Source organism: Manacus vitellinus, unplaced genomic scaffold, assembly GCF_001715985.3.
Source record: "Manacus vitellinus isolate BGI_N305 unplaced genomic scaffold, ASM171598v3 scaffold_48_pilon, whole genome shotgun sequence".
NCBI lineage: Eukaryota > Metazoa > Chordata > Aves > Passeriformes > Pipridae > Manacus > Manacus vitellinus.
Genome location: NW_021940593.1, coordinates 329,617 through 356,361, shown reverse-complemented (window position 1 = coordinate 356,361; position 26,745 = coordinate 329,617). Strand labels below are relative to the sequence as shown.

The window sequence follows — 26,745 nt, the reverse complement described above, 5'->3', positions numbered from 1 at the left end:
GGAGTACCACCACTCCAGCTGCTTAATGGCACTAGGCAGAGGTAAAAACGCACTATGTGCCTGCTCACTGCTGCTTCCTCGGGAAGGTGGGTCCTGTGGTTGCTATGGGGGTTTTGGAACGATAAGTAAATAGATGAGTTGTGTTACTGGGCGTTAGAGAACGCAGTCCCTGAGTAATCTGCTGTATTCGTCTTTGGTGAATGCCATTGAATAGTTTTGTGATTGTTTGCTGTGAAGTGATGGTAACGTTTTCTAAAAATTTGTTTGGATTTCCAGAAGGTCCAGAGTCTAGTTCTCAGACTCAGAGCTCTGCCAGCTGCCTCCCGTAGGCAGGTTATTTCTTGCATGAGCTGGGGTAAAATCATTGGGGAGGGTGAGGGGGCAGTGTAAGAAACGTGCTTTATTCAGCATCAGGGAACTTGGTAGCAAAGCAACCACAGACAGCGTGTGTGTTCATAGAGCTCCCTTTGGCCAAGCAGGGAAATCTGGGAGGGCAAAAAAGTGTGGCCGTTCCCCCCCACCAAGCAGCCACTTAAAATAGTGCTGAAGTCAAATGTGACTTAAAATTGAGTGCTTGAGTCCTTTACTTAATTGTGGTCTTTGGGAGTTAGGTTAATGCATAAAGCTTCCTTTTAAAAACTGCAAGTTTGAAAGAGATTTTGTTTACAGAGGTTCAGTTTCTCCTGGTTTCAGCCAGTATGTCTGGTACTCCCTAGAGTTGTCCTCCACTTTGGGAACGGAAAGAGGGAGTGTCTGCAAGGAGCTTTTCCTCTGAAAGTCCGCAAGGAGCATATTGGACTTTCTTACATCTATTTTCATGTTGTTACATGCCTCACATGCTTGCCTCTAGTAGCTGACTCTTGCCTGCTGTGCTCTTAGTCTGTTTTTCTTTGTGCATATATGATGTGTGGTGTGAAATTCAGTCACGTCTTCCATCTTAAAATTTCTTGAATCCCTAACCTGTCCCAGTTTGGATATTTATTTCCTTGGTGGCCTGCCTATCTCGTGAAGCTGATGGAGTCTGGACTTTGCTTTCCCAAGAAGGCTTCCTTTTATTAAAGGGTGGGGGTTTGTTGTTCTTTGATAGTGGGGATATTTTGTAATAGTGTCTGAAAAATCCCAGGTTGTGTGCAGCTGAGCAGCCGTCCACATAGGAGGAGGTGTGTGACGTGGCGTAGTTTTGCTTTATTTATTTACATATTTTTGCTCTGTGCTTGTGGGATAGTCTGCATCCTCCACATCCGTATTTTGGGGGTGTTGGCCTGTCTAGAGGCATAGATCTGTGAAAGCAAGTGAGAAGGCATTACGTTTCTTTTCTCAGAATAATCACACTCACAGATCTATATTTGGAACTAGTTCTTTTAATACCAGCAGGAAGATAAACCAGTGGCTCACACGTACCTTAATCTGTAGTGTTGTCTGAATACTGAATGATAACTGCACGCCACATTCCACACAGTTTGGTTTCAGCTAATGATGTGGTATGTCCTGTTGTGTGTAGTCGGAAGCACTTTTCTTGACCTGAATAATAGCTCAGAAAGTTAGAAAGGAGCCAGCGTGGAAAAAGTATAATAGGACGTGGAAAAACACAGGGGCAAATTAAGAACTGAAAGGCTACAACATTGGCTTTTTCAAAGAAAAGTCTGTCTGCTCGTGAGTTCATACACTCAGTGCTTTGCAATTTCATGATGTGGACTCCACCCTCTCTTAACTCAAACCATTAGCAATACAAGATCCATTATAGGAAAGTGATGCAAGAGCAAAGGCCCTTTCTTGGCTATTAGAGGTTAAATAATTATTTACTATTCAGACTCTGTAGTTGGCATATTATCATATGCTCTTGCTCCTCCAGCCCTTTCGTCTAATTATCCTGCTGTAGAGATGGCTTACTTGCTGAGAGATTTGGGGTTTTTGTCTTGCTTGTGTGAGGAAGGGTAACAGCTGAAGAGAAACCTTAAATAAAATGGAAACAAGAATGCTGTACAGTCACTCTGAGCATTTGTAGAGTCGGATAGGTTTATTAGAAAGTATAATGTATCTCCAGTGAAGTATTCTCTGATTTGTTTAGTAAGTGCCAGAGCTGAAGCTCCGGAGAGACTTGGGCTATATTTAGCCTAATCGCGAGGCAACACCTTTGTAAAGTAGGTAATGAAGCCTGATAAAACCTTGAGTGCCTCTCTCATGAGCTGCCTGCAGACTGGCTGAGGGCAGGTCACCGACTCTGCTGCTGCCCTGCTTAGATGGCTTTTGTCAAGTTAAAGGATTGCTTTGTGCCTCGGTTTCCCCATCTGTAAATAGGTCGTGGTGATCATGCCCTCCCCTTGTAAGTACTTGGGGTCTGTTGCTTCGGGGTGATGCATGTGAGCTACTGATAGCAGCATTTTACAGGGGCTGGTGTGGCATTTGCACAATGCCTCGGTGGTTTGACCTGCTCTTGTTTCTGCTCTCTGTCTTTTTCTTCTGCATTTTAAATTTAGAATGGGTCTCAAAGGTTTTCCTGTTTTCCCTCATTGCTTATTTTTGCCCTGTAGATTAACTTTCCTCTATTTTTTCTGTCCCTCCATGTTTTGGTCGCTTGTATATCCTGCATGTTCTTTCTGCCAGTCATTTCTTTTGTTCACCGGTGTCTTCCTCTTGCTGTTCCCGTCTGTCTTCAGAGCGGCATTTTCTCTCCCCTCCATCCGCTGGGATTTCCTTTTCACCTGACTCATCCCCTGTCGGTACATCCCCGCTCAGTCACGCTCTCCTCGCGCTTCTGCTCCAGGAAACGCAGCCAGCAGGGAAGGGGGCTGCCTGCTCGTCCCCTCTCGGGGGACGCCCTCGAATCCCCCCTCGCCTACCGCATCCTGCTGCGCCTGGATCAGGCAGGGTATTTTGGGAAAAGCCTGTACGGGGGCGTCGAGGAGCCCCTTGCTCCCTGTTCCCCTTTGCCTGGCTTTTGCAGTAGAGCTGGGAGGTTTGCTGCTTCCTCCCCTGTGCTGGGTAAGCAGTGAGGGTCTCCAGCCCCTCGCCGCTTTCCCAGCAGATGGGAGGAAACAGGAAACCTCCTGGCCCCGCTGCAGAATCCCTGGGAGCGGGTGCCGTGTCCTCGGAAGGCGTTGCACTGGAGCAGCCGGTTGCTGCAGGGAGGAGCGGCTGCGGGGGCGGCAGCAGCACAGTCAGAACAGTTCAGAGATGGGCAGGGAAATGAGATGGTTGACTTGAGGCAAGGTGAACGATTTCAGAGCAGGGGAGGGGGGAGCGATTTCTCGTCTGCAGTCTGCTTCCACTTGAGCGTCCTCTGTAATCACCCTGGCTGGTCCTGCAGGCACGGAGAGAGGATCTGCGGGCTGAGCTATGTGTCCCCCATTCCAGGGGCTGCTGTACTTTGAGCTGCTGTGGTAAACACTCTTGCTCAAGCACAATGAGGGAAAGGAAGAATGAAAGGTGTAGTTCCCTTTTCTAGCTGGTTTTGCACCAACGGCACAAAGGAAAAAACCGACAGAACACAAAACCCTCCTTTCTTGTATAATTAGTAATTGTTACTCTGTTTTAACTTGTTTTGATGGAAGAATTACTTCAGTGTTTATACAGTTCTGGGGGCTTGGTGTGCTGAGCTTTGGGATTTGTTTCTTAATTTTCTTTTTTTTCCCCCCCAACAGACATTCAAGCCCTTGGTTGGAAAAAGTGTATACGATTCAATAACTGCAGTAGAATTCCTTGTGGACAAACAGCTGGATTTTATAACTGAAGATAGTGCCTTTCAGCCCTATCAGGTAAGAAATTTGGTTAGTATATAAGTACTATTCATTTAACTTAATTAAAAAACATGTTTTTGTTATTTTTAAGTGCATGTTATGGTCAAGTTCTGTGTTTCAGGAACAATTTCCTATTATTGGCAGGGATTGTTGCTTATTTTATGAAAGATTGTATTGGATACTGTATCTGATTCTAGTAACTGATCTTGTCAAGGAGTACTATGCAATTAATATTATTGAACCACCCTTAAGTAAAATACCTGACCCCTTTAAAGGTTAACCAGTACCATTAATTGTAGAGCAGATAAAAGATAGTATTTCTCCTTCTGAAGCTGGGCTTTCATATCTAGGTCTTTGCATGACTACAGTAATATCCCACTTACTGATTTTTTTTTTCTCCTGAAAATGAATAGCAGAAAATGTTATTTTTTTTAAAAGAAACAATTTCTCTTGCTGTTGTTTTTAAGCCTGTTAAAATTTCCAGTATCCTTTATTTTTATGCCTTCTCCATTAATTAGAAACATTAATATATCAGTGTATGTGTATTTAAAGATCGAGAGTCTGTGATCCCCTCCTTGCTTCAGAAGAAGGTCTAAAAATCTCTTCTGTGACAAATAGGAATATATTTGATATTTCAACTCATGCTGAACCGATTGCAATTAGAATAGCCATAAATTCTCCCTTAAGGCTTGGATGGTACACTGCAGTGATACAGAAATAGTACTTTGAGACTTGCAATAGCAGATGGCCCTGAATAAATGCTATGTAATTTTGTCCTGACGCCCCTTCTTCCCTCCTGCTTTGCCAGAATGCTTTTTTTTTCCCAATACCAAATATAGAGCTAGAAAAAGAGAAGCAGCTGAGAGAGAATCCTGGGGAAAGGGGAGGGAGGTTCAGTTGGTGGAAGGGCTGGTGCTTCTGTGTGTCTGTGGTGGGGAAGCCAAACGCTTCGCTTCTTGTCAGGGTGAGGTTACATGTTATGACTCGAGCTGCTGGAACAGCTTGGCTCTGCTGCAAAGAACAGTTCCCACCATCAGACCCCGTGCTAGCACCTTCAGCCTTCTAAACCAGCACAACCCTGATTTCCAAACGCGGGAGGGGGGGACACGGCACGGGGGAAAACCTGTGATGTGAGAGAGCTGAGCTGGATTAGCCCAGGGTGCATCCAGTGCTGCGGCTTCCTCCACAGAGGGGGTCAGGATGATGCAACACAGAGCGGGATATCCTCCTTTGGCAGCAGCGACCTCTTAAATCAGCTGAGCCGTGAAGTGTAAATTCACCCTCAGAGTCCAGCTGCAATCTTCCAGATTCATTTTACAAAGCAAATACTGGTGCTGGTGCCTGTCCTTTGCCTGAAATATGTCAAGATCATGTCTCTGATAATGCTCATTCCAGTAACAGTAATCAGTCTCCTTTTGGCAGTGGATCATTTCTGAGCTGAGCAAAACAAACTGAACATATGAGAAGGGCTGCCTTTTGTTGAGCAATCCTACTGCCAGGCCTGGCTGGCACTAACATAGTGATGCTCTGTGCATTTTAGGCCCTTCAAGGAGTGTTTACTGATAGAGCATTAGACTCAGAAACACCTTAATTTGGGAAGGTGCACACAAATTGAAGGTATCGTTTTTGAAAATGTGTCACATGAACAACTGGCTTCATATTGTCTTGACAGATAATACAGAAATTAACAGCTTTAGCAACATCACTTCTCGAAGAGATGTTGACCAAAAACTGGCACAAAGCAATAGTTTGCAAAAAATAGTTCCAGATACAAGCTTGACCCCTCCCTAACTCTTGGCCCCCATTTTTGACATGTAGAGGAGCAGCTCTGTGTGAGAGAGGAGACTGTTTCCCCCTCTCATGGAGCAAATCGCTGCCTGTTAAAGCCCGAGATGGAGGCTGGTCATCTGAGTCCATCTTAAGTAGTTTGGTGGCAGATACCTAAATTGTCTGATTAACATTACAAGAACTTTGCTGATGGAGATTCCTTGAAGTACTAAAGCATCCCGAATCAGCATTTTAACTGGATATTGCTTGGATGTTGAATGTAGAAACATAAAATAACATTGTGCTCACTGATGGAGAGTGCAAAGATTTCTTCATTTGAATGATTATAAGAAGTTTGAGAACTGTCTTTCATAGCAATGTCTCTCTGAAGGCCTTGCAATATCTCATTGCTAAATTTTACAAGTTAATTGTACAGGTAAGAGCTTGGCTGAATGATAATGTCTTTAGGAGAACAGAAACTAATTTTTTTAACTATGAAAGCAATTACATACCAACAGTGTGTTAGACAGAAATATTAGCTTGATCACTGAGACTTTATTTTCTGCTGAAAGATACCTGGAGTGGGAGGGTTGTCTCTGTTAATTTTCCTTGTTATTTTTTTGTTCATGGTGGAAATCGCATTTCTAACCATCAGCCACTTAATGCAAGGTAGCTTATATTTGTACCTTTTTTTCTGGAAGATCTCCCTTTTCTTTGGCCTCCCTTTTCTTTGCCATAAAAATGGGTCCTAGATAAATATTTGGTAAACTTCCTGTGAAAAATCTGTTTTTCCCCAAAAAAGGGCGTTTTTGCTCCCTTTTTTTTGTCTGGAATAGCATTGACCTGCTTCTGGGCTGAAGACAGAACTGAGGAATCATTCTTTGCAAAGATGAGTTAAATTTGAGTCTTATAAAATGTGTTTAGTTTTTGGTTTAAGCTCTCAAGGCTGCACATTTTCAATATGAAGTCCTTAGAGACCATGGTGACCTAAACACTTTTTATTGCATTTTGCTGTTAGTGCCTAAAATTCCAGTACGTTTCTGCCAAAACAAACAGAAATCCGAATCTGTGTGGGAAGACTCCATTTCACTTCAGATACAATTCTTAACTACTGAGTAATTTTTCCCATCGTTGTGTATACTCATAATACTAGAAATGGGCAGCAGACAAGCATTTGGTATGAATTCTGCTCAGAGCAGTTCTGATCGAGAAACATGGGGCTGTATCACACAACCGTTGGGGCGAAGGGCTTCATGAAAAAGGCGCTGCTGTCCAGTTTGAAGGTGACAACTGCTCAAAGCAAAGAAAACAGCACACTTGGCATCCTTTCAGGCTTGGCAGGAAAAACAAAGTTTGAGTAGGCAAAGAAACCAGAAGTGGTTCTTCCAGAACAAGATTAAAGAGACTTTGGCAGGACTCTGGGGAATCGTGAACCAGGCATTCCCGTGCCATGTCTGCTCTTTGCATAAATAAACATGTTTCAATTGTTAAGAGATTGAACAGGCTTCATAAGAGCTAGATGAATATCGTTAGTACAGTAGGGTATGCAGCTGCATTGTACCAGCCTTCCATGTATGCACAAGGCTTTCTGTAGCAACTATTACACTTGTCAGTGAATTTGTTCTTTACTGCTAGATGTGCCTGTGATTTTTCCCTTATTTTTGTACTGCTCAGAATCCTACCCGTTCTCTGTAAAAGTTCCTTGGATTCTGTATGCGTGGTGCCTTAAACACCAACCTGCGACTTCTTTCTGGTGGCTTTTATCTCTGTTGCTTTGTGGAGGATGTAAACTGTATTATCCTCTACATGAAACTTGTATGTGACTGAGTGACTCATTTATTAATCTGGGATGGTCAGACCATTTAGTCATGTAGTTCTTTATGATGGTGACAAGAGGATCTTGAGGATAAAGCAGATATGAACGTTTGCCGTGGTGCTTTGTTTAGCAATGAAATGAAAATTCTGTCCTTTGCAGGAAACAATGAACATAAAATTTGCAACATGCATTTTCTGTGTCAGACTAGTATCTGTAGGAAGTGTAGTCTTGAAATAGGATGTGTAAGTTAGGTCCTTAATAGGAATTCCACTTTGCACTCATGATATATCGTGTGTGTTTTGTGTTTAAGTAAAACTTCACAAGTGTAGTGGGTTTTATGGTGGCTCTTGGTATAAACTGAAACTTAAGATGTTTTCAAATATGCTTGTTATTAAAATATTTTAAGCTAAACTACAGTAGGTCTACACATACAAGCGTGACCTCAATCAAATACTTGGAACCAAAATGGTTTTCTGTAATAATAAGTTATTTGTACTGTGACATCTATGTGTGTGTCTGTTGTGATACACGAGTTAAACAGCAGCAAAGCTAATCATGCCTTAATTTGTTTAAGCATTGCAGTTTACTTGAAGGACTATAGATGGGGATGTGAAGCACTAAGGCTCAGCATATGGTGTGTGTGACCTCATCAGAGTGGTGTTTTTGTCTGGGTGGTGTTTGGCAGTACCCGTCACGGGCACTGTTGGGCTGAGTGTGTGATTCTGCTGTTGCTGGCCAAAGCAGCTGGAGTCAACTGCATTATACTTGGGACAAGCAAATAAAGAATAACAAAAGTGGTTTATATCATGTTTTTCCATAATAAAATACACTTGTGGAAAGATCTGGAAAGACTCTCCTTTGCCCAGGCAGTCAGTGCATTTCAGCTGTGTGTCTGGGTAGGACAGAGCAGGGTACACGACAGATTATATATTTCCAAATATGTACATAATGTGTGTGATAATGCATTTCCAAAGCATTTCTGAGCACACATCACTGGAGCAAATGTGCACAGCTGAGGCAGGATAAAGAATTCGAATGAATTTCCTTCACAATAATTAGACTTCTTACAAAGGGCATTTTACCACTCAAGGAAGAAAGTGGGAGGGTGAGCAGAGTCTTCAAAGGATTCTCTCACATATTTGGTTTAAAAAAAAATAAATTGTTAAGAATGAATCAAGAACACACTTCAGTTCCTCTTTATGGTGAAATCTCTCTTCAGGCCTTACATTCTCCTTCAGATTTTTTTTTTTTTGGAAGACAAACCTGGTTGCTTTAGTGTTTAAAAATGGTACAGTCTGCCTGTCTCCCTCTGTGCTGAAGGTTGCAGATGTAAAGATAGGGCGATGAGAAATCCCTGTGGGAGGTGTTACACGCACAGTGATAGGCACCTGTACTTTGCTCTTCTTCTAAATGTGCGTGGCACGTCTGAGAGCTGACAGGTCAAATGTCTAACACACCTTAAAGATTGTTGAAACAGTATTACTAATAAACTTTCTCACTAATCACAAAGTAGGTATGTCAGGTACAGGACCCCGAATATACACTAATCTTGATCTATTAGAAATTGTGTATGCCATTAAGTAAGACTTGAGCAAAGGGCATTGGGCAACTCTGGTGCTCTGCTTTTCTGTTTGTTAAAGGCAGGCATTGGATATTTTGGGCCTGGATGCTTTTGGTTCTGTGACCTGTTTGCCTGTAAGAGCAGGCGAGCAGGACTTGCGTAGTAATGGCGTGCACATAAAAAAAATTCTTTAAGCATCTTGAAACAGAGATAAAATAATATTTTTCTGTCTGTATTTTAAGCACCCCATAATCATACGTGCACTCATCTTTCAAACTTCTCTTACTTTTAAACTTCAGGCTTAAAAATAGCTGCTGCAGCTGAAAATTGCTTTTCCCATAAACTTGCAGCTCCACTGGCAGGCAGGCAGGAGCTTTTGGGTTGGTCCCACCCTTTGAGGTTGGCAGGAGCAGCCCAGGAACTCCTGGTGCAGGCCAGCTGCTGGCCGTGGACAATCATGTGCTCCCCTCCTGCTTTCGGTTCCTCCATGGGCAGCCCAGGCACACACAACTTTCTGCATCCTTAACTCTTCTCAGCATCGTGCTGGAGAACTGTCTCTGCTCTTTCCCATGTCTCTGGTGTCTGGACCACCCATAAGGAGTCCAGCTGCCTCCCCTGGCAGTGCTGTGAGGAGCAATGGTCTAAACAGCTTGTTACCCACACGTCCGTGTTTAAGTGCGCGGTCCCAGCGTGAGGGGGAGCAAAGGGCTGTGTCCAGCTAGAAGTGGGTCAGATGACTCATCCCAGGCCTCACTCCCAGGAACATGTGTGGGACAGAAGGGTTTCATCTCAAAGGGAGAGGGAGGAGGGATTGGCACCCTCCATTTGTAGATTCAGAGGGAGATATACATCATCGAGATACACATATACATCCTAAGCCTGTATTTGTGTCTCCCCTTGAAAAAGAGCTTCTTTCTTGAGAACTTTCTCTGTCTTCATTCTCAAAAGAGGTGGAATAAAATCAGACCTTTCTGTTCTACCGTGGTCTGTTAAGAAGTGAGGGCCTTAGTCACTCCTTTTGTCTCTCTCAGCAAGGTTTGACGCAGGAGCGGAGTTCTTGCAGATCTGACAAGCCTTAGGAAGATGAGCAGCATGGAGGGAGGCCATCAGTCAGCAGGGCGGTGACAGAGCTGCCACAGGACTGTGGCTCCTCCAAGGGGGAGGAAGTTCAGGGGGAACTGCTGAAGGTTGTGGGAAGATACACAAGGAGGAAGGAGAAAGAGTTGTGAGGTTTCTGGGATAAGCCGAGGCTGCTACAATGGAGATGGCTCTCAAATCCGTAGAAAAACAGTTTCTCTTCCACTGTCGTAGAGAAACTTATTCTTCTTACAATTTCTGAAAAATCACAGTCAATTCAGTGTTTTGACGTCATTAATCCTACTCCAGGAGCTAGCACTGAAATAATTTACAAGTTTGGATTTCACACAACAGAAGAGATGGAACACAACTTGCTGCTTCTTTGAAGGCAAGGATCAAATCCTTTCACTGAAGTATTTTGGTACTGCTCAAAAGCCAGTACTGGGATTACTGAATTTACAAATCCATCCAGTGTTTCTGGGTAAGGAATTTTCTGTGTTGGATCATAAGTGATTACTTCTTTTCAGCAGTAAAAGTCCACGAAAAATACCACTCAGTAGTAAGAGAAGGGAACCTTATATTTGGTTCTGTGTCCTTAACATTTCCATTCAATTTATTAAAAAAAGGAAAGTTTAAAGTATTTTTCTTACGTGGTGTTCTTGACCAATACTTTTCCATAATCCAGACACAAAGTTAGCTCCTGGAGAAGTCTGTCTCGCATTATAACCAGGTGCTGCTTTGCCGGTGTGTCCTTGCTTTCCTAAGTAGTTGTGGTGTGTTGAGATTGGGAATCCTCAGTGCTTTGGGGAACTCAGAACCCTGAATGAGGGTAAACTCCTGCAGTCATGGGAGTCTGTCCCCAGAGCCAGAAGAGAGTAGGCATTCCTGCATTTCAAGTAGGGGGAAACCGAGTTTCATTGAAATGTGTTCTTACCAAATTAAGCCTTATCTTGACTGATAAACACAGTAGTTCTTTGGGTGAAGTGCTCATGGGTTTGTTTGCATTCACTCCTCCCTCAGATACAATGTTCCTTTGTTCAGGGCTGCCACTTTCTCTCTTTTTCTTACAAAATGTATTTTTGAAATTACAACTAATAGAAGTAATAATTCGTAGTCTGGGATTAGAGCTTCATGGGAACTGCTCCACAGCCTTCAGCAAACTACAGTTACTAGAGATTGAGAGCTATAGCAGTTCCAGGTGTGTGCACCTAATTCTTTTTCCGGGACAGACATGTGGGGAGAAACTCAAGTAATTTTATACCAACTTGAATTTTTAAAATTAAAACCGAGTATGAACATTACTGTTTTCTTAGACACTGGAATAATTTTATTAAGGGCTTGTAGAGGACTTGATGTACAGTGTATTTCCTGATCAGACTGCATTTATTTTTAACAGTATACTAGATAACTAAATGTAGCTGTAAAGTGTTTTTGGCTACCGTTGTTTGTAAATACTGACACCTCCCCCTCTTCAATCTAGAAAACATTTCCTGTCTTTTGAATGGAATTAAAATTTAACTTCCTGTTTTTCCCCTGTATCCCCCTCTTCTTGAGTGTATCTGTCAGCATGACTGACAGTGAAATGAGGTTAAAGCAGGTTTCAGGGTGCATAAGACTTTGTGGCTGGAGTATAGTGCTTTTTTCTTCCTGTTTTTTTTCCTCCCCAAGTGATGTAGTTTCATCTTGAATTATGTCTTTACTAGGAATTTTTTTGATTCTGTGTGCTGTGAGATTTATCTATGGAAAAATATTGTGAAATAGATGAACATTGTATCAAATTTAAACACTGAATGACTTTCCTAAGTTTACCCCAAGGAACTTATTGCAGCAACAACTGAAACATCCCCGTTTTCTGATTAGCAATTCAGTCTTTCCTCTGTACAAGACCATTATTCATCAATTCTATAAAAGGCACAGCCACTGCTTTCTCCAGAGTTGCAGAGAGCTGTAGTGTTAATCCAAGTATGATATACATCCCAGCTGGTCAGACCTCTGTTATTTATAGGGAAAATTCCTAAAATGGCTCCAGCAGGTCAGAACGGAGCTCTCTGCTGGAAAAGAAAGCGCATGAGGATGGTTGCATTGCTTCTGGTACTGTCTTGGAGCAGAGGCAGCATTTCCACACTTGTACAGTGATGGACTTGCTGTTGTATGCCCAGCCAGACCAAGGTTAGAGAGTCTCTGTGCTGTATTCTTGGAGCCAGAGAAGTTTGTTCTTCTGAATGAAATTCTGCAAGAAAATGTGCTAATTGTTTTTCCAACTTCTGTGCAGTGCTGCCTTAAATCTTCTTAGAGATTAACTTTGAAAAGTTCTGTGGAAATACAGTGGTACTCTTTTAAAATGTGAGAAAAATGAGTTTTATTCTGAACTACTTTCATGTTGTATTACTATTCTAAGAAACACATTCTCAAACAAAGTCCTGAAAACCACTTGAAAATAAAACATTAATGCAGTAGTAATTTGGTAGACTAAACTCCACTGACAGTGGGTTCAAGAACATTTTGATGGTATCTGATGTATTCTTTCCTCTTGACAAAAAAAATTGTTTAAATATTTTTATTGTTTGTAAAGATTTGTATTATGTCCATAATCCTCATGAGTTATGGGGGAAAGGAGCTGGAAAGTTGTATGTTCCTAGAGTTCTTATCTAGTAAAAAAGGATTGAGGATATCTGCAGAAGAGACTAGATAGCTCTGTGACTGGTGGTAATCCAAATTACAGAGCAGGGAGTCATTCACAGGAGTGATACACTCTGATGGATGTTTCTAGGAGCTGGTGTTGGTTCTAGGAGCTGCCATCAGACTGCCACACGTTGGACAGTGTTTTACAATTCTGAGAGACCTTTGCCCTTCAACAGAACTCTTAGTTATCAGTAGTTATCAGTAACTACGCTCTTAGTTATCAGTAGTCTCATCCAGGACTGTTGTGCTGCTGAGTAATGCCACCTGTGATGAAGATAACTACTGTGGTAGGAGAAGAACTGTCCAGTCTGTTGTTTTCTGTGGTGGTGGGACACAGCTTTCCAACTCTGCCGGTTCCAGCAGGTAACCTCTGCTGTCCCTGATGCACATAGGATGTGTCTTCTGTAAAGTCAGTCTCTGAGCATGACTGATATCTTGGCTTGATCTGGGTGTATTAGACTTCATTTCCCCTAGTCCAGGCTACTGGTGATCAACAGAATGTGCTTTCTTTTTTGCTTAAAGACGCCTCCATCCATACAGCTTGTCCCTCAGCTCATGTGATCCGGGTCTTGTTGGATACCTTCTGAAAGCTGTTCAGAATTCACAGGGTGTCGGGTTCTCGGTTTAAATTTTAATATCAATGTACAAAAGAGATTCCTCTGATTTACTCACTTAGCAGCTCTCCTTGTTAGCATCCACTTCGCTCTGCTAATTGCTTGCTTCAGGGAAGTGTCTGCACTTTGAGGTTTCTTTTCCCATAGTGGCAGTGAGTTGCTTAGTGACTCAAAGGCTTGTTCCATTATCACCACATGACTTGGGAGTTACTGGTTGAGTGGGATAGGACCAGTACTCCCTCCCTGTTTTCTTTCAGAAGTAGATAAAACGCAAAATTAGATCAAAGTTGCACATTGCTGAGATGGTGGTGATAGATGTGAGGAGCCTGCAGTGAGAAAGAGGAAGGAAATGTGATTCAGTGGAAAATGAAAGAGCAAATGCATGGCTGTGTCATCAAAATGAGAGAGAAGGTGGACATGGGGTAGTGCTGTTGACTTGACCTTTATTCGTTATCTGGTGAGTAGTGCAGTCAGTCAGCACAGTGCTCTGGGTGGAGGCTGACAGCCCCACCAGCTTTGTGGATGGGAGCCACTTGTTTGGGGAAGTCTTTAGGTGAGATGCTAAAAGGTATCTGGCACTGGGGGAGATTTTGCTTTTCTGACCCAGGTTGTCCCAGCTGCTTACAGAGAGAGTAACATAACCCATGAGCATAAGGGTCATCTGTTTTTTTTAATCTCTATTTTCAAGTGCAAAATTATTGTAGATGTCACGAGAGCAGTTTCTAGGCTGTTTTGTGACAATGCCTGCCCAGCCCAGGTTTGGTTTTGTTTATCCATTGCTTGTTGCTTGCTTCCCTGCTGCGTGTTCATCCTGTGTGCTGCTCTGATTTCCCCACTGCCTTCCCATACCAGATTCTCATCTACAGACACAAGAATAACTAACTTGTTAAATGCAAGTTTTACAGCATGCCCATTTCACCTGAGACACTGATAGTTTCATAGGAGGGCAAATATCTATGTTGTTTTTTGAGTTTGCGAGTTAAAATCAGGGAGAATATTAGACTAAGAGTCAGATTTTTTCCTGTATGTTTATGTTCTAACTTCGGCATATCTTTCCATAGGATAATCTTCTGTATTTTTAATAGAAATTTTCTGGTATTCTTGAGGTGGGAGTTACTCTTCCAGAACTGAACTAATTGGTGCAGAGGCATCTTCAAGCCTGAAATCATGACTTGGAGAAATGTATGCAGATCCTGATCCCATAATTCTCAGACCCGATAATTAAAATTTTAAAATCAGTGTCAACTCTTTAATTGTTGACCAGGTGAAATGAGGAAGGGGGTAGGAGTGTGTGGGGAGAAGTATTAGGCATAGGGAAGACTGGGGAGCAGCAGAAAAATTGTTGATATCTTTTCCTGAGAGATATTAAGTTTACTGACAGTTGGAAAATTACTAAATTTGTAGTCCTCATCTTTTTTCCCTCGTGGTTTTAACTTCTTACAGAAACATAGTTGTTGCCATCACACACTGAAAATAAGCCTGAATCTTGACCGTTCGTGGTGCGAAGTATCTGTAAACACTTGTCCTTGGAGCAGTGGCTTCGGAGCCCCTGGTTGGGTGGGGGTTGCGGATTAGCTCCCTGGGTTCCGTGGCCTGGCCCCGCACCCAGGGTGAGCGTCACTGCCCAGCCGTGCCCGCGCGCACGTGTGAGCAGCGCTGACCTCGCCTCGACTTTGCTGCTGGTTTAGGGGTCAGGGCTGTGCCTTCAAGCTTGACTTAACTAGTTCAGATGTAGCCCAGCAGCTGCCGGGTTTGAATGAGGTAAATTGTGACTGTGCGCTCAGAACAGCAGAAAATAGGTCAAGTGTGGGTTGGGTTTACATAGAAAGCGCTGGCGTCTCCTGGTAAGCCTAAGCCTCTTCTCTCAGCTCAGACAAAGCCGTTTAAGGTAAACTGGGAAGTTACGATCTCCCCAAAAAACTTTCTAGCCTTTCTGGCTTTCTGGCCTCAGTGTTGGTGGCTGGCGTTGCCCTCGGTGAGGAGCCTGGAGTGGGAGGGAGGCAACCCTGGTTGCAGGGCCACGCAGAGGATCGATGTGTCCCCGGAGCTGTTCCCTCTGGAAAGACATTCCTGGTGTGACTGTGCGGCACAGCACGGCCCTGCAGCCTCCGGGGCCTCTCTGACCTCCTGCCCACCAGATGCAGCAGCGTGGCAGCTGGGGTAGCCTTTCACTTGTCAGAAGGGAATAAGGAATATACTGTTTACCAGGGGGTTGTGCGTGCTTATGTGTCTAGAAATGGGGCAAGCAACAGAAGATCTGTGTTTAGACTCATCTAAATTCGATTATTTCGCTGTAAGTTTTGGTGTGGTCTGTGTGGCAGCAGCAGTGCCTGCCTGGTGATACCCTCAGGGGTGACAGTTGCTGCCAGTTTTTCTGTGTTTTAGTTAGATTTTCATCTTCTTCCACTGGAAAAAAAGCCTGGTAGCGTGGCAGAGGAATGCTGCCAATTCATAGGTGATGTTCTTGTTAATATCTTTGGTGTTCTGCCTGTCTGCATTTTGTGTCACTTCTGGTTTGCCTGGGTTTTTTCCCTGCTCACTCTGATGTCAAGCAGAACAATATTAAGATGGAAGGTTTGTTAAAAATTATAATCAGTAAAAGAGATTACAGATCAGTAATATAATCACATATGTCAGGTGACACAATCAGTGAGAGATAGGAAGAAAAATAAAGGAATTTTGCTGCTTATGAAGAACTGAAAAGAAGGAAAGAATTGTACCGACCTTCTTTCAAATGAGGGGTAAAAATTGGTATGGATGTATTTGAGGCTGGGTACGGGTATGACATTTAATCTTTTTTATGGGAGAAAATCATCTTCTAAAAATGCCATTAGAGGACTAGTATGAATTCTCAGCAGTGTAGGTTTTAAAAAGTGCTTTTTGCTGCCACTGCTCTCTGAAGACTGTTGTGACAGTCGGTAGGGAGGTGTCGACTTATCTTGTACCTTGTTTTTCACACTGCAGTTTTGAAATTTAATTTCTGAAGCTCCATGAAGTTGTACAAATGATTTGGTGCAAAAAGGAAAAAAAGGATTGGGGGGCTCATTTTATAGAAACCAATACTCAGTTACGAAACAACAGCACTGAAGGTTCAGGCTTCTGACACTTTGATCTCTTGAGATTTTCATTTGCACAGTTTGAATTTAAATGTGGTCCCTCTACCATTAAAGTACTAACAAAATGCTCATTTCCATTTGCATACTGTGTAAACATTGTAAACAGGACTGACAAGTTGGTTATGTACTAGTTTTCATCTAATTCGTGTCCTAAATTATCAGAAAACCTCTAAGCAGCCAGAGGAAGCTATAGTTAATTAAGCCACAGATGGTGAGGACTAATGTGGTGTTGACCTTTGTGAGGACTGCAAAATCTACTTAGTCTTTCTCTGTAAAACAGTAGCTGAAATGAGTTCCTACTGATATTAAAAAGATGTCCTTGATGCGTGAAGCCAAATGCAGAGACACCATGGAAAGCTCCAAGGAAGAAGCTTTCCCAAATAAATGTTTGCGGGTTCCTGGTGTGTGACAGGTGTCAAGACTTAGTCTTCAGGGCTCTGATTTAAGCCTTTTTACTGCCAAAAGCCACTGTTTTTCTTGGAGTGGTTTACCTGGAATGCATACTGTCAGTTCTCCTCCTCTCCTTCACTGAAAATGGAGAGTTGACAGCTGACCAGAGTTTCTGTACCCTCCTATAAGCAGCATGCAGGCTGTGTTTGGAGGTGGGAGCAGCTACTGGAATCAAACAATCCAGTTGTTGTTCTTTGCTCCAGGGTTTCATCTCTCCATGAACTCATTTCTGCCCCTCAAGTTTGTGAAGAATGACTTGGAGAAGTATTTTAAAATGCTGAGGAAAACATCTTGCTTCAGTAGTTCAAGTCTTGTGGGGAAGGTGGAGAGCTGTGGAAATGTGTAGGCGTTCCCACCACAGTCATGCCTGGCTGCCCAAAATGGAAAAGGAGCTTGTGGTGGTTTGAGCCTTTCAGAGGCACTTTGTATGGTCTTTGGGCAATGTGCAGGTTCAGCTCATCCAGGGATACCTCTCAGCGTCTTGGGCAATATTTTTTTGTGGATGGGGCTTGAGTGGGAGAATTCTCTATGCATTTGGATTTTGTCTTGTTTTTCTGTGGGTACTGTATTTGAAATTCCTGTTTGATCTTAAAGGAATTTTGAAGCATTATAAGTGATGTGCACTTGTTCATCTGTGACTCTGAATGCTAAATTATTTTTGTCCGAATAAGCTCTCTGAAAATACTTCTCTGAACAAAAATTTCCACTTTCTGGTTAGAGCAGTGTGGTATCTTAACCTGTGGTGGTTTCATCTGTAGTTTCAACCTGCTTTGTATCCTTTCGCACTGGAGGAAAGAAGAGATACATTTAGAAAAATACAGGATCACTTTGTTACTTGGGAAAATTTCATTCTCTCTCCTTCTTGGGACTTCCTTGGAGTCAAGCATGTCCCCAGCATGTGAGAATGATCACCTAGAGAGACATGCAGCTGACCCAGTTCTTTGGATAATTAAGCGTTAAGTCCAGTCCGCCAGAAGTGAATTCCTCTTTTGATATAGAAAGAAGGAAGAATAGCAGCAAAGATGTAAAAACTTGTCATAGATTGGCAAGCTTCTGATAGTCACATTGCTTCATGTGACTGTCTTTCAGAGGGGCAGGAGGGATTATCTCAACCATATCTTTGTAGCCGATACGCCCTTTGTCTTCTTCCCACAGTTGTATGGAGTCATTTGTGGAGCAGGGGACATTGCCCCATGAAGTACATAAAGAGCTTCCTACTGCAGATTTGAAGAAGAATATAGCAGTCCCATTTCTTTGATTTGCATCCTGATTTGCATAAGGATTTCAAACCAGCATTAACATCCTTCTGGAGGAGGTGTTCCAGGGCTTGTGGAAAAACTAGTCTAGGAGAGGGTACCGTACTTACTTCTGTTTGTAAAACTATTTTCAGATGAGGAAAAGTCTGGAGGAAAATCCTGCAGGGCATTTACATCTTCTGTGGGTTAGTCTGTCAATCATGCTGCTTCAACCAAGGAGGAGAGGAAAATTGAAGGTCACAATTGCCAAGGTTCAAAACTCTAGACAGTAATTGTTCCTTGAGCAATATAAACACAGGGAAAGGAAAAGGACTGGGCACTGCAGAGTTATCTGCTTGTCTTCAGTGCTAAACCACAGAAGAGATGGCAAGTCATCAGCCTTGCTTGCGTCTACCTGCTTTTGCCAGTTTGTGGTGTGTGCTGAAATCGTGTGCTTAAGGCCACTGTCCTGCAATTTAATACATTATGCAATTAATTTCCTGAGTTTTGGTTTTCAGATTTAAGATTAAAGATGGAAAAGGTAAATCATGACACACGCACACGCTTTTTTTCTTAGATATATGTGCAGAAAAGAACAGAATTTTTAAGATTTCAGGAACTTATTCTATTAGTATCTTCCCCCCCCATGATTAAGATGTTAAATGTGTATTGTGTGTGCATTTAGAATCTCTGGGTTCTCTTTGATAATCCCAGTCATACCTGCATGCAGTTTGTGTAATGGGTCTTTGACCTCACTTGTGCCTTTTGTAGCTCATCTTTGAGATGAACTCATCTTTCACCAAGAGTGAGGAAATAAGTACAAAATGGACTTTGCAGTCTCCTTTTTTAAGTGTTCACATGGAGCAGTCTCAGCCAAGGTACTGATGTCATGCATTTGAATTCAGAGATAGAGCAAAAAAGGTTCAAATGTACTATACGTAGGATGGGCCAGTATCTTCTTTGTCAAGTTCAAAAAAGGCCAAGATGCTTAGGAAGGATGTGAAATCTAAAAAAAGAAAAGCAACAGTGTCTGTTGCCTTCAGGAAACAAATCAAAATTAGCTTAAGATGACATAGAGACTCAAAAACTTCACGTAAAGAACTCCCAAAAGTAGTATAATGTTAAGAGTAACAGATTTGACTTCATGGTGCCTAATTGTGTAAGTCTCAAAATGAAGATACAAATTTTCTTAGATGGGACTGAAGGAATAATTCAAAGTGTACAAGATCTGCATATTAACTGCACTTGTAAATCAGCCAGGTTTTTAGTATTGCAGTGCCTTGGTCTGTCACTTGGTCCAATGCTTGTGGATCTGAGAGGGAAGATTTTTATTGCAGGAATCTCTTGCAGCTGCTGTGAAAAAAAGAGTTCACAGGAAGGAGGACAGATGAATGGTCATCCCGCTGCTCCAGTCTCAGGGTCTATTGTGTTCCCCTGGCAAATCATCCCCTCTTTCCAGTGGTGGGGTTGCTTCTGTAGGTAGGATCAGTACAAAAATGGATTTGCACAAGTAGGCAGAATAGCTAATACTCCTTTTAGATTGCCTCAGGAGAGGTCATCCTTGAATAAATTTTGGTTGTGACCCTTGTGTGCCTCTGGTAATGCCAGCAACATACTTAACCTGGTTGGGGTAGAGCTCCTGCTGATCTTCCCTTCACTTTGTTCCAATTTACATGTATTAAAATGGTCATCTTGACCATTTCTTCTGGATCCAAGGCCATATCCTTTGCAAAAGCATAAGGAGAGAGAGTAATTTTCTCTAACAACCAAAGCATCGATGCATTCTCCATAATGGAGCACAGCAAATCCCCAAGTGTCAGGAAGCGAATTTTAAATTTGAAATAGATATCCTGTGATCAGTGGGTTAGCAAGAATAATCTCATCCAGATGAATAGAGAGAAATTGCTTCGTGTCACTGGAGCGGCCTGGCAGCAATGCACGATTCACTGGGTGTTGCTTGTATCTCTGTATTCTGTGGCTGGAGCTCTTCATAATAAATTGTGAAACATTAAGGAACTTGTTGGAGATCAAGGAAAGAAATTGCTTGATCTCAGCTGCAGTACTGATAAAACATTTTACATTTTGTATGTGGAGAATTGCTCTCATTATTTTAGCTGTCTGAAGTTCTCTTGGTACAAGTGAATGTTCCTGCCGCTCACGGATTTCCAAGGCCATCTTCTGCATGAGGAGTCTCCAGGCTGTGGTGCAGCTTTTTTTCTCTGCCACAGCCTCTAAGACAGAAATAGCAAGTTTGTTCTGAAGCAGAGAAATAGGTGTTCTGGGAGTCAAAAGATGGATGGTGATTTAAGCCATGCTTGCAAGGATATGAACCAGATTCTGTGCCTAATTTTTTCTTTTTAGGAGGACAGTGCCACTGAATATGTCTTAATTTCCCAGATGATGTCCTACCAAATAGTGAAAAAGAATCTTTTCCAGAAACTGAATATAATAGAAATTAAAGTGTGTCTTATTTGAACTGACCTAATTAACAAAGACCAACATATTTGAAAATCAGCAATGGTGTTTCTCTCAGAATGCTTGTTTCTCTTAAAATACAGCTTATGCATTATGCATTATATTTGTGGGGTTTGTATCTGTGCTTATGCTCAATATGTCCATGTTAAATTTTACAGATATGAAAAACAGGTTTTTTTAAAAAATAATTTAATCATTATTTAAACAATTCTTTGTGCATACCTGTAAACACTGAAGTCTTTAGAGGGCATTTTTAGCTTGTAGTAAGACAGTATTTATGAAAGTGTGATCCTATTAATAGCTTACAAGTCTGGCCACATGTGGGATCTGACATACCATGTTCCCATGAAATAACTTTTAGCACTATGTTATGCTTTTAAGTTTTTTCTAAAAATAACTCAGGGATTTGTAGGCAATCAGTAAAATTAGTGTCTAACTATTTAATATTGTACTTTAAAAATACATGTAGGAAAATAAACAAAAATGTTACAAGTAAACATAACATATGGTTCTTTTTTTAATCTCTACTTTAGGACGACGTAGACAGTCTAAACCCAGTTCTCAGGGATAACCCGCAGTTACATGAGGAGGTAAAAGCCTGGGTAAAGGAACAAAAGGTTCAGGAGATTTTTATGCAAGGTAATTATGTGAGAAATTGTGTTGTTTATATTCTGTGTTAGCTAGTTAAAGGCCATTACTTGTGTGGGACTCATCCCATAGCATTTGTGATATAATGGAGAATATATTTCTAACTTGGAAGTTATTTTTTGGAAGTATTTGTTAATACAAGAAAACAAGACTATGTAAGAAGCTTGTTGGTGGCTGCTTCAGACTGTTCTTAACTTGTTTGATGTTTTAGTGTTTACAGCAAAAGCTGAATATCATAGATATTTTATGAAGTTTGTTGTGAAACTAAGTGTGTATGAATGGCAACCACACACATTTTGGCATGTTTAAAACTGTTCTGTGCTCTGTAGTGTTACTGTTACGTGTGATAACTTCTCAGATACCTGTCTGTGCTTGTAGTTCTTCACAGTTCTGTCACAGATGAAGAATACTTTCAGATCCCCACCCCACACCCTCACCCCCTGGCTGAAAAGTGCCTTTCAGATCACAATTTTGTAACTCGAGTCTAATGCTGGAAGGTTGCAGCAAATGCTGTATACAAGAATATTGACACTGTAGATTCAAGTTACAAGAAAACAAGTATGAATTAGAAGAAATTATTTTGGTTCCTTGCTGATAATAAAAATACTGTTGCATTGGCAATATATTCATTGACATGCAGGCAGCTCTTCAGAGGCATTCCTAGGATGGGAGGCAAGCACTAACCTCTGCAGTCTGGACTAAAATCCCCATGCAAACAGTAAAGCAGTTTCAGAACAAAAATGCTTAAGCAGTCATTTTATAAATGAAGATTGTGAGGGAAGCAGTAAATAATCAGATAATTTGAGGATGGTTCTGAGGTTTTCTTGCTGTCTGGTTTCTTTGATAAAGCTAAGATCAGAAGACCAAAGGAATATGGTAAGTTTAATATTGAAGTTACAGTAAAAAACCTATGCCTTTCCTTCTGCGGAGTTTCTAATTTGACTAGGTGTGATTATTCTTATGGGCAACAGAAAAAGGATGCTGAAAAAGCAACTTGTGGAATTATGTAGATAGTGAGTCGGTATGTTGGTGTCATTTTAGATTTTACTTTAATATCCTCAGATGCAACACAAGTTAATAGTCTTTTGATGAAATTTGCAGCCAAAACCGGATTGAGAGGTGATGCAAAATCGAATTAGGGCTGTATGAAATGGAAACTAAAATTGAGCTTGTTTACTGTATTTTATTAGAGTAACAGTAATAAGGCAATTGTAAAAGTCTCTGTTACACTGGTACAGAATCAATACTTGAGCAAAGCCCCAGCAATATTGAAATTATCATCTAAATGAGACTGCAAGCCCGCCATCCACACAACTTATTTACTTCCCATCATTGCAGGAACTGTATTTTTGTCTTTATACATATAATTTCTCAAATAGATGTTTCTGTGCTTAGAAGTGCACAAATGCAGAGTGTCTTGGATGGTGAGATGAATCTAATCCAAATGTCCCTTCAGAACAGTTTTCCGCATCTCAGGAGAAGCTGCAGTTCAAATGCCCTTGCAGCCCTGGTGTGATATGTGAGACACGAGGAGACATGAGCTCCCTGGGGCAGTGAGCTCCCTGGGGCAGTGACGTGCCAACCACGAGGCCCTTGGCAGTGCCACCACCTCCGCCCCGGGGGATGGCGGTCAGGCAGCGGGGACTGCTGTCACATTCTCCCAGGGCATAATCTGCTCCTGGTCACGGAGACTTTGCATTTGGCACAGCCCTTGCAGTGGCTTACAGACAGCCCTCTGGCAGTGCCAGCTACTGTGATCTAGTCGTGTTATCCTCCTTTTCTCCTTCCTTCTCTTCTGTGGTTTGCTTCACCTTCTCCATTATTACGATTTTCTTGTTCCCTGCAATTTAAGCAACGTTTTCAGTTCTACCTTGTCTAGACATATCTGTTAAGGTTATCACCATATTCTCTTACTTCATCCTCTGCGACATCTTTAGGATCCAACCTTTTCCTTGTTGTCTGTCATGCTTGAAACCTTTATGTCATAACCTAGTATTTTCTATGTTGACTCTCACAGTTAAAATGCAGTTTATCTGAAGAAAGAGGAGGGCTGGATAAAATCATTAAAATCAGATTCCAGATGTTTGAAAAGAAACATGCCAATTTGAGGAGGGAGAATTTTAGTTTAAACCAGTCCAATTATTTACAAGAATGAGACTAAAGTAAAAAAATTGGCCCGTGTGTAACCTTTCCTTTGGACAGCAGTCACAGCAGCATGCTCTACAGTAGAGATTGTAGCTTTGGCAGGAAAGTAGTTTATTCCTTGTTTAAAAAAAAACCCCAGGCTCCTCCCAGACTTGGCCAGGTTGAAAGCTTTTGGGACAAATAAAACCAGTTCAAGGAACATAGCGAAGTGTCTTTAATTTTTAACAATTAAAATGTTTTATTTTTTTCTTCCTATTAGATTTATTATCACTACAGTCTCAGGCTGAGTGTATAATAATCCTCTCGAAACGCTGAGTGTGCTTCAGCCCTGAACATATTTCCTCATAGTACTGCACAGGCTGTTCAAACAATATGTAGCTAAGCGTGATTCAGCCAGGGACTGGAAACAAAGCCAGGCTTTTCCTGTAATGGCTGCTTGTGGCTGGGCTGGGCTGGAGCTGAGCTGGCCTGTGGTGTGTGACTGCAGTTTAATCTTTCTCCTTCTTCCTGTCACTCCAGCAGCATGTAAGAAAAAACCCCAACCCTCTGCTTTTAAAAGGTAGATAAAGTCTCTTTTAAAAATAGATAGGGTAACAACTGGGATGAAGGACAGACAGAGATTAGAACAAGGAGTAAGAGGAAAGAAATTGGCACTGGGTCAGTGCAGAGGAGTAGGAGAAGCTGGAAGCTGTTGGAGAAGGAAGGATGGAGCTTGTAAGCTGAGAAGACTGGGAAAGGACTTAGAAGCCAAGGGCCTGGAATCTTAAATGCTAAAACGAGACAAGAAGCTGGGGAGAGGCTGGTTCTGGTTATGCAAGGGACTAAAAATCATTGTGCAGTTAGCAGTAGGATGCAAGAGAGGAGGAGCTGGGATAGGAAAGTAGGAATGGCAAATCTGCACAGAGACAGAGGCAAAATTTTACTGGGACTGTCTGAATAAGACAGAGCTTTGGGACAGCCATTAAAAGTTCAAGATGTGGAGAATGTGGATGGGTCAGGCAGCCAGAAGTGTGGGAGCTGAGCTGGAGGCGTTTTGCAGGGGCATATGGAGTAAGAGTTGGAGAGAAACCATCAGGAAATGTGTCCCCACGGGAACCCTGTCTGGTCCAAGACCAGGAATGTGAGACATTAAGCTTGTGGATTCTTCCTCTTTTTCCTGCCCATACGTATGTGTGATTGGCAGCGCCTGTACTGGCACATTTCTGACCCTTGTCTGTGCAGCTGAGTGTGTGGAGACACGCTCCAGGGGTGAGTTAACACCGGTGGCTCAGGCAGTTCAGTAGGTCTCGAGGTGTCAGTTGCACCACGAGTGATGTGGATGGTGGTGAGAAGGGCGTTTCTGTTCCCAGCTGGTTTTAAAACCTAGACAATCACATGCAAAAGGTATTTCAGAAGGCCTTGCTAAGGTTCCAGAATTAAACCTTAAGACCACTTGGAAGTGTGACATTAAAAACAATCCTTGTGGTCACACACAGTCATGTGCAGAGTTGGACCCAGTTGTGTGAAGGTGGCTGATTTTTACCAGAGAAAGCTGTCACCTGCGAGGTCCCTGGCCTGTTTCCTGCAGATGTTTGAGCTTGCTTAATGTACTAGGCAGGGCTTGGAAAAAATGATCTTTAGGAAAGACAGGGGAATTTTGGCCTTGCCTGTGTGGTTCAGCAGCTAAGCACTCTTAAATCACTTAAGTTAGGCTGTTTGTAGGTTGTCACTGAGTGGTTTTGCTTCCCTTCCTATGTGCCTGGGGTTTGGTTGCAGAAGTAGCAAAACCCACACGGTTGGAACTGAACTTGGTGGCAGGGTTGCTTGGTCGGACAAAATGTTGTATAAACATCAAGTGTGACGAAGCTTAGGGTCCCAGGGATCAACTGAGACACTGAACATGAATAAAATTGTTGAATCTCAATTTCCGTGTCTTGAAACAGACTCCAGAGTAGGTACTGTATCATACTGTCTCCCCATGCCTGTTGGCTTTTGGAAGTGAATTAAACTGAGCTTTACAAAGTGTGTGAGGTGTCTTTGTGTTCCTGAAAACAGGAGCCGAAGTCTTCATACCGTGTGTGCTTGAGTGTTCTGTGTGGCCATAGCAGGCATGGGATCACTCAGCTGCCTTTCTGCCTGCTGTAATGGGGAGAAACTCTGTGGTCACTTATGGGAAAGACTTGGCAGATGCAGAGCCTAACCACCAAGATTTAAATCTTTTTACCAGCAAACCAGCTGAGCATGTGACTAGCCTGTTAAATAGCTTCTGTATAACCCACTGCTGCCACTTTCTAGCCTTTCGGATTACTTTTCTGTGGTTGCTGTTTGTAGGCAGGAGTTTTCCCATCATGTGTCATCATGGTTGCAGAAAGATTTAGTTAAGAGAAGAAAATTGTATGTTGAAAATGTTAGCTGAATTGACCTTAAAGCATACTTATATGTGCCATTTACATTTCAAAATGTCTTCCGAAATCAAATAAAATCCACAGGCAGTGTTGTGCCAGAATTGGCTGTGGTTTGCTCCTCATGCCATGAGCACTGTATGTTTGCTGTGAAGCTTAAAAAAAAAAAAAACAGGCAGGAAAACCCATGTATGCCTTTTTTTTTTCTTAATTCCTCAATGTTTTTTTTATTTCTTCCTCTTCCAAAGGTCCGTACTCCTTAAATGGTTATAGGGTGAGAGTGTACAGACAGGATTCTGCCACCCAGTGGTTCACTGGCATCATCACTCACCATGATCTCTTCACCCGCACTATGGTTGTTATGAATGACCAGGTGAGTTTGATAGAGGATACCCAGAAAACAAGCTACGAGCAAACTGCGCACTGGGAGGTCTTAATTTCTGTCACTGGTACTGAGAAACCCACGGAACTGTTTGGTTCCAGCAGGGCGAGGGTGTCACTGCGCTCAAACTACGGCACGACTGCACTGGGCCGCGACTGCACCCCCCCCCCGGAGCTGAGCACTTGGACAGAGATATGATTAGTGCCAGTCTAGAATTCCTTCTGCTGTTGCTACTTCCCTAGTGAAGGCTTTGAAGTGAAGCAATCTGGTTTTAAGAACTGGTCTTCCCTGTCAGTTCTGTTGGGAATTTCTTTCCCAATGATGAAATCTTTTAGCGCTGCAGTAATAATAATTACTTTTTCCAAGTAATTGAAATAGCCATTTGTTGAATTAAGCATTTACTACAGCCCTAATTTATATTTAGTGTGGTGGGTTTCAGTTTTATTTCTGAATTTGATGTTACAAAAAGAATTAATACTGGTGTTTTTAGTGGCAGTAATGAATTCTACTTCAGGAGAGTAATGACTCAGTAGTAATGTAGGGAATGACCTATCTGCCTTGAAATGACTGACAAAATTTTGTGTGTGACAATAAAAACTAGTCTGGTACTCAAATACCTTCTTTCCCTTAATTCTCTCTAATTGATTTTCCCTAAGTGT

General features: G+C 42.2%; 1 protein-coding gene across 7 annotated transcripts in view; it reads left to right on the top strand.

Annotated features, from left to right (window-relative positions):
• Nucleotides 1-26,745, top strand: part of JMJD1C (jumonji domain containing 1C) — a 163,711-nt gene that overhangs the window by 104,182 nt on the left and 32,784 nt on the right. For 3 of the 7 annotated variants that reach the window (XM_018079920.1, XM_018079919.2, XM_018079922.1), the window contains exons 2-5: nucleotides 3,642-3,755; nucleotides 17,976-18,173; nucleotides 21,064-21,169; nucleotides 25,953-26,077. In XM_018079920.1, coding sequence (XP_017935409.1) covers nucleotides 21,163-21,169; nucleotides 25,953-26,077 — 132 coding nt within the window. In that variant the 5' untranslated portion in view covers nucleotides 3,642-3,755; nucleotides 17,976-18,173; nucleotides 21,064-21,162. Of the gene's footprint in view, nucleotides 1-158; nucleotides 243-3,641; nucleotides 3,756-17,975; nucleotides 18,174-21,063; nucleotides 21,170-25,952; nucleotides 26,078-26,745 lie in introns of those variants that run through there. The other 4 variants (XM_029962634.1, XM_018079924.1, XM_018079923.1 and 1 more) reach the window with 3 other exon arrangements.